Below are 15618 nucleotides of genomic sequence, written 5' to 3'. Positions count from 1 at the left end.
AGCACCTCTGGGAGGGAGCTGTGAAGGAGGAAACGTTTCCACACACTAGGAAGGCCCTTCGCAGGCAGAGACGGCAGGTGGCGGAGGGGGCAAGCTTCGGAGCCACGGGGGAGAGCACAGCAACAGGGGTGCGGAGGACAAAGCGGAGAGATTTCCGCACAGAGGATCTGCGCTGACCAGCACTCACCAGCATGAGAGGCTTGTCTGCTCACCTGCTGCGGCGGGCGGGGCTGGGAGCTGAGGCTCGGGCTTCGGTCAGAGCACAGGGAGAGGACTGGTGGCGTGAACACAGCCTGATGGGGCTAGTGCGCCACAGGTAGCCTGGAAGGAGTACGGGAAAAAGTCTGGACCTGCCTAAGAGACAAGAGACCGTTGCTTCAGGGTGCGTGAGGAGAGGGGATTCAGAGCACTGCCTAAACGAGCTCCAGAGACGGGTGCGAGCCACGGCTATCAGTGCAGACACCAGAGAGGGGCATGAGACGCTAAGGCTGCTGCTGCAGCCACCAAGAATCCTGTGTGCAAGCACAGGTCACTCTCCACACCTCCCCTCCCGGGAGGCTGTGCAGCCCGCCACTGCCAGGGTCCTGTGATCCAGGGACAACTTCCCCAGGAGAACACACGGCACGCCTCAGACTGGTGCAACATCACGCTGGCCTCTGCCGCCGCAGGCTCGCCGTGCATTCTGTACCCCTTCCTTCCCCACCACGGCCTGAGTGAGCCAGAGTCCCCTAATCAGCTGCTCCTTTAACCCCGTCCTGTATGAGCGAAGAACAGACGCCCTCAGGTGACCTACGCCCTCAGACGCCCTCAGGTGACCGCAGAGGCGGGGCCAAATCCAAAGCTGAACCCTGGGAGCTGTGCGAACAAAGAAGAGAAAGGGAAATTTCTCCCAGCAGCCTCAGGAGCAGTGGATTAAATCTCCACAATCAACTTGATGAACCCTGCATCTGTGGAATACCTGAAGAGACAAGGAATCATCCCAAAATTGAGGCAGTGGACTTTGGGAGAAACAGGACACTTGGGGTTTGCTTTCTAAATCATATTTGTTTCTGGTTTATGTTTATCGTAGTTTAGTATTTAGAGTTTATTATCATTGGTAGATTTGTTTATTGATTTGGTTGCTCGCTTTTTTAAAAATATATTTATATATATTTTATATATTTTTCTCTTTTTGTGAGTATGTATGTGTATGCTTCTTTGTGTGATTTTGTCTGTATAGATTTACTTTTACCATTTGTCCTAGGGTTCTGTCTACTTTTCTTTCTTTCTTTTTTTTTTTTAGTATAATTTTTAGCATTTGTTTTCATTTGGTGGATTTGTTTTTTGGTTTGGTTGCTCTCTTCTGTCTTTCTTTTATTGTACCACTTTTCAATTTTTTAATTTGTAATAATTTACTTTTATTTTTTATTTTAATAACTTTCTTTTCTTTTCTTTCTTTCTTTCTTTCTTTCTTTCTTTCTTTCTTTCTCTTTCTTTCTTCCTTCCTTTCTTTCTTTCTTTTTTTCTCCCTTTTCTTCTGAGCCGTGTGGTTGACAGGGTCTTGGTGCTCTGGCTGGTTGTCAAGCCTGTGCCTCTGAGGTGGGAGAGCCGAGTTCAGGACATTGGTCCACCAGAGACCACGTAATATCCACCACTGGCTCCACATAATATCAAACGGTGAAAGCTCTCCCAGAGATCTCCATCTCAAAACTAAGACCCAGCTCCACTCAACGACCAGCAAGCTACAGTGCTGGACACCCTAGAGAAACAACTAACAAGATAGGAACACAACCACACCCATTAGCAGAGAGGCTGCCTAAAATCATAATAAGGTCACAGACACCCCAAAACACACAACCAGATGCAGTCCTGCCCACCAGAAAGACAAGATCCAGCCTCATCCACCAGAACACAGGCACCAGTCCCCTCCACCAGGAAGCCTACATAACCCACTGAACCAACCGTAGCCACTGGGGGCAGACACCAAAAACAACGGGAACCACGAACTTGCAGCCTGTGAAAAGGAGACCCCAAACACAGTAAGTTAAACAAAATGAGAAGACAGAGAAACACACAGCAGATGAAGGAGCAAGGCAAAAACCCACCAGACGAAACAAATGAAGAGGAAATAGGCAGTCTACCTGAAAAAGAATTCAGAGTAATGATAGTAAAGATGATCCAAAATCTTAGAAATAGAATGGAGAAAATACAAGAAACGTTTAAGAAGGACATAGAAGATCTAAAGAGCAAACAAACAGTGATAAACAACACAATAAATGAAATTTAAAATTCTCTAGAAGGAATCAACAGCAGAATAACTGAGGCAGAAGAACAGATAAGTGACCTGGAAGATAAAATAGTGGAAATAACTACCACAGAGCAGAAAAAATAATGAAAAGAATTGAGGACACTCTCAGAGACTCCTGGGACAACATTAAACTCACCAACATTTGAGTTATATGGGTCCCAAAAGAAGAAGAGAAAAAGAAAGGGATGGAAAAAATATTTCAAGAGATTATAGTTGAAAACTTCCCTAATATGGGAAAGGAAATAATCAAGTCCAGGAAGCATAGAGAGTCCCATACAGGATAAATACAAGGAGAAACATGCCAAGACACATATTAATCAAACTATCAGAAATTAAATACAAAGAAAAATATTAAAAGTAGCAAGGGAAAAACAACAAATAACATACAAGGGAGTTCCCCATAAGGTTAACAGCTGATCTTTCAGCAGAAACTCTGCAAGCCAGAAGGGAGTAGCAGGACATATTTAAAGTGATGAAAGGGAAAAACCTACAACCAAGATTACTCTACCCAGCAAGGATCTCATTCAGATTCGATGGAGAAATCAAAACCTTTACAGACAAGCAAAAGCTAGGAGGATTCAGCACCACCAAACCAGCTTTACAACAAATGCTAAACGAACTTCTCTAGGTATGAAACACAAGAAAAGGAAAAGACCAACAAAAACAAAAGCAAAACAATTAAGAAAATGGTAATAGAAACATATATATTGATAACTACCATAAACATAAATGGATTAAATGCTCCAACCAAAAGACATAGACTGGCTGAATGGATACAAAAACAAGACCCATACATATGCTGCCTACAAGAGACCCACTTCAGACCTAGGGACACATACAGACTGAAAGTGAGGGAATGGAAAAAGATATTCCATGCAAATGGAAATCAAAAGAAAGCTGGAGTAGCAATTCTCATATCAGACAAAATAGACTTTAAAATAAAGACTATTACAAGAGACAAAGGAGGACACTACATAATGATCAAGGGATCAATCCAAGAAGAAGAGAGAACAATTGTAAATATGTATGCACCCAACCGAGGAGCACCTCAATACATAAGGCAAATGCTAACAGCCATAAAAGGGGAAATCGACAGTAACACAGTCATAGTAGGGGACTTTAACACCCCACTTTCACCAATGGACAGATCATCCAAAATGAAAATAAATAAGGAAACACAAGCTTTAAATGATACATTAAACAAGATGGACTTAATTGAAATTTATAGGACGTTCCATCCAAAAACAACAGAATACACTTTCTTCTCAAGTGCTCATGGAACATTCTCCAGGATAGATCATATCTTGAGTCACAAGTCAAGCTTTGGTTAATTTAAGAAAATTGAAATCGTATCAAGTATCTTTTCTGACCACAGTGCTATGAGAGTAGATATCAATTACAGGAAAAAGTCTGTAAAAAATACAAACACATGGAGGCTAAACAATATGCTACTAAATAACCAAGAGATCACTGAAGAAATCAAAGAAGAAATCAAAAAATACCTAGAAACAAATGACAATGAAAACATGATGACCCAAAACCTATGGGATGCAGCAAAAGCAGTTCTAAGAGGGAAGCTTATAGCAATACAATCCTACCTCAAGAAACAGGAAACATCTCAAATAAACAACCTAACATTACACCTAAAGGAACTAGAGAAAGAAGAACCAAAAAAACCCAACGTTAGCAAAAGAAAAGAAATCATAAAGAACAGATCAGAAATAAATGAAAAAGAAATGAAACCATAGCAAAGATAAATAAAACTAAAAGTTGTTTCTTTGAGAAGATAAACAAAATTGATAAACCATTAGCCAGACTTATCAAGAAAAAAAGGGCGAAGACTCAAATCAATAGAATTAGAAATGAAAAAAGGGAAGTAACAACTGACACTGCAGAAATACAAAGGATCATGAGAGATTACTACAAGCAACTCTAGGCCAATAAAATGGACAACTTGGAAGAAATGGAAAAATTCTTAGAAAAGCACAACCTTCCAAGACTGAACCAGGAAGAAATAGAAAATATAAACATGCCAATCACAAGCACTGTAATTGAGACTGTGATTACACATCTTCCAACAAATAAAAGCCCAGGACCAGATGGCTTCACAGGTGAATTCTATCAAACATTTAGAGAAGAGCTAACACCTATCCTTCTCAAACTCTTCCAAAATATAGCAGAAGGAGGAACACTCCCAAACTCATTCTACAAGGCTACCATCACCCTGATACCAAAACCAGACAAAGATGTCACAAAAAAAGAAAAGTACAGGCTAATATCACTGATGAACATAGATGCAAAAATCCTCAACAGAATACTAGCAAACAGAATCCAGAAGCACATTAAAAGGATCATATACCATGATCAAGTGGGGTTTATCCCAGGAATGCAAGGATTCTTCAATATACACAAATCATTGTGATAAACCATATTAACAAATTGAAGGAGAAAAACCATATGATCATCTAAATAGATGCAGAAAAAGCTTTTGACAAAATGCAACACCCATTCATGATAAAAACCCTCCAGAAAGTAGGCATAGAGGGAACTTACCTCAACATAATAAAGGCCATATATGACAAACCCACAGCCAACATTGTTCTTAATGGTGAAAAACTGAAACCATTTCCTCTAAAATCAGGAACAAGACAAAGTTGTCCACTCTCATCACTATTATTCAACATAGTTTTGGAAGTTTTAGCCACAGCAATCAGAGCAGAAAAAGAAATAAAAGGAATCCAAATCGGAAAAAGGAAGTAAAGCTGTCACTGTTTGCAAATGACATAATACTATACATAGAGAATCCTGAAGATGCTACCAGAAAACTACTAGAGCTAATCAATGAATTTGGTAAAGTAGCAGGATACAAAATTAATGCACAGAAACCTCTTGCATTCTTATACACTAATGATGAAAAATCTGAAAGTGAAATTAAGGAAACACTCCCATTTACCATTGCAACAAAAAGAATAAAATATCTAGGAATAAACCTACCTAAGGATACAAAAGACCTGTATGTAGAAAACTATAAGACACTGATGAAAGAAATTAAAGATGATACAAACAGATGGAGAGATATACCATGTTCCTGGATTGGAAGAATCAACATTGTGAAAATGACTATACTACCCAAAGCAATCTACAGATTCAATGCAATCCCTATCAAACTACTACTGGCATTTTTCACAGAGCTAGAACAAAAAGTTCACAATTTGTATGGAAACACAAAAGACCCTAAATAGCCAAAGCAATCCTAAGAACGAAAAACAGAGATGGAGGAAAGAGGCTCCTGGACTTCAGAGTATACTACAAAGCTAAAGTAATCAAGACAGTATGGTACTGGCCCCAAAAGAGAAATATAGGTCAATGGAACAGGATAGAAAGCTCAGAGATAAACCCACGCACATGTTGTCACCTTTTCCTTGATAAAGGAGGCAAGAATATACAATGGATAAAAGACAGTCTCTTCAATAAGTGGTGCTGGGAAAACTGGACAGCTACGTGTAAAAGAATGAAATTAGCACTCCCTAACACCATACACAAAAATAAACACAAAATGGATTAAAGACCTAATTGTCTTTAAGGTTTTTAAGGCCAGACACTATCAAACTCTTAGAGGAAAACATAGGCAGAATACTCTATGACATAAATCACAGTAAGATCCTTTTTGACCCATCTCCTAGAGAAATGAAAATAAAAACAAAAATAAGCAAATGGGATCTAATGAAACTTAAAAGCTTTTGCACAGCAAAGGAAACCATAAACAAGCCAAAAGGACAACCCTCAGAATGGGAGAAAACATTTGCAAATGAAGCAACTGACAAAGGATTAAGCTCCAAAAGTTACAAGCAGCTCATGCAGCTCAATATCAAAAAAACAAACAACCCACTCCAAAAATGGGCAGAAGGCCTAAATAGACATTTCTCCAAAGAAGATATACAGATTGCCAACAAACATATGAAAGGATGTTCAACATCACTAATCATTAGAGAAATGCAAATCAAAACTTCAATGAGGTATCACCCCACACCAGTCAGAATGGCCGTCATCAAAAAATCTACAAACAATAAATGCTGGAGAGGGTGTGGAGAAAAGGGAACCCTCTTGCAGTAACGAAGACACAATGCAGCCAAAAATTAAATCTAAAAAAAAAAAAAAGATCTGTTAGTTATTGATGCCACTACACACTTTCACTCCTTATCTAACATGTAAATTGATACAGCCACTATGGAGAACAGTATGGAGGTTCCTTATAAAACTAAAAGTAGAACTACAGTATGACCTAGCAATTCCACTGCTGGGCATATACCCTGAGAAAACCATAATTCAAAAAGAGTCATGTACCACAATGTTAATTGCAGCTCTGTTTACAATAACCAGGACATGGAAGCAACCTAAGTGTCCATTGACAGATGAATGGATAAAGAAGATGTGGCACATATATACGATGGAATACTACTCAGCTGTAAAAAGAAATGAAATTGAGTTATTTGTAGTTAAGTGGATGGACCTAGAGTCTGTTATATAGAGTGAAGTAAGTCAGAAAGAGAAAAACAAATACCAAATGCTAACACATATATATGGAGCCTGAAAAAAAAAATGTTCTGCAGAACCTAGGGGCAGGAGAGGAATAGAGACGCAGACATACAGAATGGACTTGAGGACACGGGGAGGGGGAAGGGTAAGCTGGGACGAGGTGAGAGAGTGCCATGGACATATATACACTACCAAATGTGAAATAGATAACTAGTGGGAAGCAGCTGCATAGCAGAGGGAGATCAGCTTGGTGCTTTTTGACCTCCTAGAGGGGTGGGATAGGGAGGGCTGGAGGGAGACGCAAGAGGGAGGAGATATGGGGACATATGTATATGTATAGCTGATTCACTTTGTTATACAGCAGAAAGTAATACACCATTGTAAAGCAATTATACTCAAATAAAGATGTTAAAAAATAATCTTAAAAAAAAAGTAAGGCGGGGGCTTCCCTGGTGGCACAGTGGTTGAGAGTTCGCCTGCAGATGCAGGGTACACGAGTTTGTGCCCCAGTCCAGGAATATCCCACATGCTGTGGAGTGGCTGGGCCCGTGAGCCATGGCCGCTGAGCCTCCGTGTCCGGAGCTTGTGTTCCGCAACGGGAGAGGCCACAACACTGAGAGGTCCGCGTACCGCAAAAAAAAAAAAAAAAAAAAAACAGTAAGGAGGAAGATCAGGAGAGAGCACAGTCTTGGGAAACACTGGAGGAGGGAATTTTGAGGAGAGAACGTTAATTGACCAAGAGGTCTAGTTAGATAAGGAGTGAGAGTGTGTAGTGGCATCGGTAACAGATCTTTTTCTTTTTTTTTTTTTTTTTTTTAATTTTTGGCTGCGTTGTGTCTTCGTTACTGCATGCATGCTTTCTCTAGTTGCAGCGAGTAGGGGCTTCTCTTTCTTTCAATGCGTGGGTTTCTCATTGCGGTGGCTTCTCTTGTTGCGCAGCACGGGCTCTAGGCGCGCGGGCTTCAGTAGTCGTGGCTCGCGAGCTCAGTATTTGTGGCTCGTGATTGCAGAGCACAGGCTCAGTAGTTGTGGCGCGCGGGCTTAGTTGCTCCGCGGCATGTGGGATCTTCCCGGACCAGGGTTCAAACTCGTGTCCCCTGCATTGTCAGGCCAATTCTTAACCGCTGTGCCACCAGGGAAGCCCCTAACAGATCTTTGATGGCCCCAGGAAGAGTAGCTCCTTGAGAGTGATGGTGTTGGAAGAAAACTTCAGTGGACTGAGGTGAGGTTTGAAAGCAGCACCAGAAGTGAGAGAGACTGGAGTGAGCTGGATTAGAAGTCCACCAAGCAAGAGAAAATAATTGTGTAAATTGGAGTGACAGTAATGGGTAGGGATGGATTAAAGGCAGAAGAAAAATATTTTTAGGGAAGAATCAATTCTTGGTGACTGTTTATGAGTAGACAAGGGAAGAAAAATATGAGATGATTCCACTCTCCATCCCTGGTTACTGAGAGGGTGGTGGTGCCATTATCAGAGATAAGTTACACATATTGAGTTTGGCATGACAGTGAGACATGCAGCAGGCAGTTTATTAGGAGCTGGAAAATTTAAAATGTTTACCAGGATTGGCTTTAAGTTGTGCAAGAAGCATTTTCGTACAGTATTACTTGTATAATATACTGTATACGGCCATATACTTCCTAGCTGAATTTCTCACTATTAAAACTTTCTTTTATACTGGTAGTATCAAAGCTGTGTATTATAGCTAAGGAAATAATGCTATTAATCACTGCTTTCAAATGGACGAGTGTTCATGGAAGAACCATAATATTTATATATTTTTAATTAAACACTTATATAGCAATTATTTAAACACTTATGTAGCAACAGCCAGACACTGTTATAATCACTTTACAAATATTAAATAATTTAAATTTAATCATCAAAACAGTCTCATGAGGAACATATTTTATCATTCTCATTTAAGAAAAGAAACACTGAGGTTAGAAAGGTGAAATAACTTGGCCAAAGCCACACAGCTTATAAATGGTAAAGCTGGGAGTCCAACCCAGACTGTCTATGATGGTATAAATGCAGACCTTATATTTCCACATTTCATCAGTTTCCCATACATTTACAAAATACCAAAAATGTAGTAAGTTAAAATGTCAAAAAAAAATAGTGTTTCAAACTTGTAACATTGGAATACCATTCATTATGATGCTGGTATGCAATGAATGTATGTTTTTAAATAAAAAGAGATACAATCTTAAATGTAATTTTTGGTGATCACCTTGGCAATGTAAAACACGATTTTGGTTTTTTTCCAGTTGAAATTAAAGAGAAGGTGCCATTTGCCTCTAACCACTAGAATTAGCTATAAAAAATACTGTGGGGCTTCCCTGGTGGCGCAGTGGTTGAGGGTCCGCCTGCCGATGCAGGGGACACGGGTTCGTGCCCCGGTCTGGGAGGATCCCAAGTGCCGCGGAGCGGCTGGGCCCATGAGTCATGGCCGCTGAGCCTGCGCGGCTGTAGCCTGTGCTCCGCGGCGGGAGGGGCCACAGCAGTGAGAGGCCCGTGTACCGCAATAAATAAATAAATAAATAAATAAATAAATAAATAAATAAATAAATAAATAAAAACTATAATAATTCATTTTTCAAAATGAGAATTAAAGAAGCATATGGTGATAAACTGTAAAAAATACACAGCAAAAAGAAGTAGGAATTCCAAATTATTGGTAGTATTAATACTATTAATACTTATATTTTTAATTCAGCCTCCTGAAGCAGGATGCCAAATAGATGAAGACTAATTAGATGTCATTGAAACGTTCTAATTCATGAAATACAAGTTTTTTTTTTTATTTGTCATATGAATATATCTTGGAAGTAGATGGTGGTAATAGTTGCACAGCACTGTGAATTTACTAAATGCCACTGAATTGTTTACTTTTATTTATTTATTTAGTTTTAAATATTTTCCAGCTTTATTGAAATATAATCAACATATAACATTGTGTAAGTTTAAGGTGTATACATGTTGATTTGATACACTTATATATTGCAAAATGCTTACCAGTATTATTAACTATAGTTGGCATGTTGTACATCAGATCCCCAGAACTTGTTCATCTTACAACTGGAAGTTTGTACCGTTTGACCAACATCTCCCCATTTCCCCCACTTCTCAGCCCGTGGTAACCACCATTTTACTCTGTTTCTTTAAGTTTGGCTTTTTTAGATTCCACATATAAACGAGATCACACAGTATTTGTCTTCTCTGTTTGACTTATTTCTCTTAGCATAATGCCTTCCAGGTTCATCCCTGATGGCAAGATTTCCTTCTTTCTCATGGCTGAGTAATATTCCACAGTATCTATATACGACATCTTTAGCCATTCATCCATAGAGGGACGCTTAGGTTGTTTCCATATTGTAGCTATTGTGAATAATGTTGCAATGAGTATGGGAGTACAGATTTCTCTTAAAGATCTTGATTTCACTTCCTTTGGTTTTATACCCAGAAGTGGGGTTGCTGGATCATATTGTAGTTCTTCTTCTTCTTTTTAAAATATTTATTTATTTATTTGGCTGTGCTGGGCCTTAGTTGCGGCACACGGGATCTTCCTTGCTGCATGTGGGATCTTCACTGCAGCATGTGAGATCTTTAGTTGGCATGTGGGATCTAGTTCCCTGACCAGGGATTGAACCAGTGCCCCCTGCATTGGGAGCACGGAGTCTTAGCCACTGGACCACCAGGGAAGTCCCTCATATGGTAGTACTATTTTTAATTTTTTGAGGAACCTCCATGCTGTTTTCTGTAATGCTGCACCAATTTACATTCCCACCAGCAATGAACAAGGGTTTCCCTTTCTCCACATCCTTGTCAACACGTATCTCTTGTCTTTTTGACAATAACCTTTCTAACAGTGTGGCAATATCTCACTGTGGTTTTGATTCACATTTCCCTGATGATTAGCTGTACTGAGCATCTGTTCATGTACCTATTGGCCATTTGGATGTCCTCTTTGAAAAAATGTCTTTTAAGTTCCTCTGCCCATTTTCAAATTGGATTGTCTGCTTTTTAGCCATTGAGTTGTAAGGGTTCCTTATATATTTTAGTTATTAACCCTTTCTCAGAGATACAATTTGCAAATATTTTCTCTCATTCTGAAGGTTGCCTTTCCATTTTGTTGATTCTTTCTTCTGCCATGCCAAAGCTTTTTAGTTTGAGGTAGGCCCACTTACTTATTTTTGCTTTTGTTGCTTGTGTTTTTGGTGTCGCATCCAAAAATTATTGCCAAGACCAACATCAAGCTATCCCCTGTTTCCTTCTAGGAGTCTTATGGTTTCAGGTCTTATGTTTAAGTCTTTAATCCATGGAATACTAGTTTAAAGAGTCAAAGGGAGTTACTGATAAATCAAATAGGAGCTTCAAAGAAGTTGGGGTGAAGGAGATTCCACAGTACTGTTCAGAGATGGAACAGAAAGAGTGGTAAATAGGACATTTTTCGCGCTAGAGATTCCGTACCCTGTGGTTGAGGCTGCATGCTTTCAGAATGGCTCAGGCCTGATCTGTGCCACAAATTTGTAAAGCGATCAGAAAGATATGACAGGCTGTGTTTCTGCTGCTGGAAGGTCTTTACATTTAGGTTCTGATTGTTGGCGGCTGTCTCCTTTGTAATTACCGCTTGTTCGCACTAGGCTTTTTTGGTGGGGGACTTTGCTTTTGTTTACTTAGTAGACGTCGTGCACTCTGAGAGGCAAAAAAAGAAGTAACCAAAATCTCCATTCCCTGTGAAGTTAAGAAGTGGACAGGGGCCCCTTGACTCTCCCGTTTTAACCCAAGAGACAATTCTCAGCAGCTCTAAAAATCAGCCCTACGCGGTCTGCAGATTTGCGCTCCGGTCCGGGGGCGGAACCCCAGGAAACCCCGCCTCCGAAGCCCAATCCCCGCTCTCCGCCTGCGGACAGGAAGCAGCTGCTGGCCGAGGAGCCCGGGAACCAGCCGCAGCGCGCATGCGCGCGCCCCTGGGGCACCTGGGGGAGGGGGAGGGGCGGGAGGAAGGGGTGCGGCTCCGCCTGCTGGTTGGGCGCTCGCCGGTCACGTGGCAAGGAAGGAGGCGGAGGTACCGGGCTCGCGGGGAGGGAGGTAGAGAAGAGGGAAGGAGCGAGGGAAGGAAAGCGGGGAAGGGAGGAAGGAAACGAACGAGGGGGAGGGAGGTCCCTGTTTTGGAGGTGCTGGGAGCTTTGCCGGCCCCTGAAGTGGGGCGAGAGGGAGGTGCTTCGCCGTTTCTCCTGCCGGGGGAGGTCCCGGCTCCCCGTGGAGGCTCCGGACCAAGCCTCTTCAGCTTCTCCCTCCGGATCGATGTGCTGCTGTTAACCCGTGAGGAGGAGGCGGTGGCAGCGGCAGCGGAAGATGGTGTTTCTGAGAGTGTTAATTCTGCTCCTCTCCTGGGCGGCGGGACTGGGAGGTGAGGCACGACCCCGAGCGCCGGGGGCGCGGTGAGCACGGCAGACCGCGCAGCGGCAGCGGCGGCCGGGCCGAGCGGAGCCCAGTCGCTCCGTGTGGCTGGCGCGTCAGTCAGCCCGGCCGGCCGGCGGCGCCACTCGGGCACGCAGCGCTCCCCGCTCCCTATTGTCCGCCGCACCACGACCGCGTTCCCTTCCGTGGCGGGCCGAGGAGGCTCCGAGCCTTCGGCGAGGCCTTTCCCGCCCCCTGCCGCCCCAGCAGCAGGGGAGCCTGGGGTCGCCTGCCTGAGAAGCAAAGTCGAGATCCGGGTCGCCAGGCGAGAGCCGGTGGTGCTCAGGCCGGCAGCACCATCCCTCCAGCCTGCTCGACGGGCGCCGGGGCGGGCAACTGCCGCGGGGCCGCCGGTCTTTGCCATCCTGGTCCCGCGCTCACCCTCCTCACCCTTCCGCCCCCAGCTCCTGCCTGGTGGCGAATTCCGGAGTCCGCTCAGTCGCTGAGAACCGCCGCGCAGGCTCGTGGGAAGTTGCGATTGTATTGTTCTTTACCGGGCGCGGCGATCCAGACCGACCCGGTTCTGCAGAGGGGCCGCCCGTGGAGGGGTAACAGTGGTCTCCTTCTCGTCTGAGCCGGGCGGCTACCGCTCTCCAGAGTGCCCCGCCTCTGTCCGGGTGTTCGGAGAGAGATAGCGGGAGGGTGTGTTTATGTTCCATGCAAACATTTTGTTGCCCAGGGGAAAGGTTTTGGTGGGGAGAAAGATAAGCCGTTTTCGGGATGTTCACTGATCTGTAGGCTGGATTGCGTCTTTTAGAGGGACGGTCCCTCGGTGACCCAACTTGAAGAGTTTTCTTAAACTCTCAGGTGGAGTAGACATACAGTGTAATTAGTGGATTGTCAAAACAGTGGCAACCCTCCACCCCCCACGTTGGCGTTAAGTGTGCTAAAAGCATGTAATTTCTTGATTACTCCAGTTTTGAAGACGATTTTTATTTCCAGTGTATCCCTGGACCAACTGCATCATTTTGTTGTTGTGTAAAGTGCTTTATTTTAGGTTAACTTTTTGACTTCCTCCATAGTATACTTAAAGACCTTAAAATATGTTTAAGAGAATTGGATTGGAAGTTTTTCCGGAGTGCTTTGGATTAGTATAGACAAATTTGATAATTTAGAAAATATCTGAATATTTCATGTAGTGGATTGTTTTCGTTCTTTTCTTTGTAACTTTGACTGCAGAGCCAAGCATATTTTTGTCCTGTCTTATACTTCGTCTGAGGATGATACTTTGTAGGTAGACTTCTATTGTAGTTTGTAGTGTTCATTTTCTAGCGAGACAGATTAGGAGCTTCTAGTAGATGTTTAGTTTGAAATATCTGTGCTGGATACCCTCTATAAGGGCCTTTGTTTTTACATTTGTATTTAAGTTCTAAATGTGGCTTACAAGAAATTTCTGTTTTCACTTTTTGTTAGACACCGGTTTCTATGAGGTAGTAAAAAGTAAGGCGTCCACGTGAGGCAGTTTAAACTCCTGATGAGCAGTAGTCTATAAAATGTCCTTTGCTTTTCAAGAGTGAAACAGTAAGAATAGAAACTGGTGTATTCTGATGGTCGAAGAAAAAGTATAAATTGACAGCATAATCTTTGTGGGCTAAGGCCCTTTTTAAACAAAAATTTTCTAAATTCAAAACTCTGGAGTCATTTATAAAATACCATTTCGCATTAAACATTGGTTAAAAGGCTACTTACTTTTTGATGTTTGTTTTAAGCAGAACTTTTTCAAAAAGACACTAAGAAATCTTTCATTTTAAAATTAGCATCAAGATTGTAGCTTTTGGGTGTATGGAGATATTTGTAATTTAATTGTAATATATAATATTTTAATTACAAATCTGAGCTTTTATGGTCAAGTTTGTAAGAAGTTTTTATGAGGATGATAGAATAGAATACATACAGATTCTCTTATGAGAGACTGAATATGTTTGTGTAGATTAGAAGAAGCTGTAGTGGAAATATGGATTTAACTTTAAAGTATAAATCATTTTTAGGTACTTAATTATCCTTTTTAGTTGCTTTCCCCTATCCGATTTGTCAGTCACTGTTTTGCATTAGTTTTTTCTTGCTCTTAGTGTGTTGGTGGGAAGCTGGAAAAGAGAATGTGTTTAGAATCATAAAACTAAACTTTCCTAAAGTTGTCCATTTCTTGCACATGTCCCAGCCTATGCTGTATTTGTAGGAAGATACCATAAATTTTCTAGAGTTTAATGTCTATTTAGACATGACTCAAATATATACATAAAAATACTTTATTTTATGCAACCACATTATAAATTTATTAGAACTTCTGATTAAGTATAGCCCAAAGAATTTTTATGTATGTGTGAATTATACTTTTTTAACACAAATATGTTGGTGAGTTGATGTTTTTTCTTTCTCCTCTTTTAAAAAAATTAATTGGTGTGTTTGAGAGGTCCACAGGTATTTTAGCTGTAGCAGTAAATTCAGTCCCGTGTTTTGGTTTAATGAAATCATACTTTAAATGAACTTTAGAATATGACACTTTTTTTTTTTTTTTGATGGAGGCACGGCTCGTGGGGATCTAAGTTCCCCGATGACCAGGGATCCAACTGGGGCCCTTGGCAGTGAGAGTGCGGAGTCTTAACCACCAGACTTCCAGGGAATTCCGACATGTTTTTTATATTAAAAAATCTGGTGTAAATGCTTCGCTTTGTAGCATGCATTATAAAGAAATAAGTTTTCTGGAAGTTTGGCCAAAAATATTAAAAGTATCAAAGTTTAAGCTTAAACTATTTCACTTTTACCAGCAAGTAAGGGCCTATGATGAAATTAATAAAGGGGACAGACTTCTTGTCTTCATCTTTTTTTAAATAAATTTATTTATTTTTATTTATTTTTGGCTGCGTTGGGTCTTCGTTGCTGCATGTGGGCTTTCTCTAGTTGTGGAGAGTGGGGGCTGCTCTTCATTGCGGTGCGCAGGCTTCTCCTTGCGGTGGCTTCTCTTGTTGCTGAGCACAGGCTCTAGGCGCACGGGCTTCAGTAGTTGCAGCATGTGGGCTCAGTAGTTGTGGCTAGTGGGCTCTAGAGCGCAGGCTCAGTATTTGTGGTACACGGGCTTAGTTGCTCCACAGCATGTGGGATCTTCCTGGAATAGGGCTCGAACCCATGTCCTCTACATTGGCAGGCGGATTCTTAACCACTGCGCCACCAGGGAAGTCCTGTCTTTTGTCTTTAAGGAGCTCTGACTCTTCATCTTTTCAACCTGAGATTGATAATCCAGTTAGCTGTATCATCTTGAGAAGGCCCATTTCAAGCCATCCCCTATATTAGCAATATCTTTTCTGTATGTGTACAGGACCTCTCTGAGTAG

At 41.8% G+C, this 15618-nt stretch overlaps 1 protein-coding gene across 1 annotated transcript in view; it reads left to right on the top strand.

The window, feature by feature from the left end:
- Positions 1-11971: 11971 nt before the first annotated feature.
- ADAM10 (ADAM metallopeptidase domain 10) overlaps positions 11972-15618 on the top strand; it is a 111480-nt gene continuing 107833 nt past the window's right edge. The window contains exon 1 of the mRNA XM_082855327.1: positions 11972-12240. Within this exon, the coding sequence (XP_082711453.1) occupies positions 12186-12240 (55 nt within the window). The 5' untranslated portion in view covers positions 11972-12185. The remainder of the gene's footprint in view (positions 12241-15618) is intronic.

This window comes from Leucopleurus acutus (assembly GCF_964270905.1).
Source record: "Leucopleurus acutus genome assembly, chromosome: 1".
Classification (NCBI taxonomy): domain Eukaryota; kingdom Metazoa; phylum Chordata; class Mammalia; order Artiodactyla; family Delphinidae; genus Leucopleurus; species Leucopleurus acutus.
This window is presented reverse-complemented; position numbering and strand designations above follow the sequence as displayed.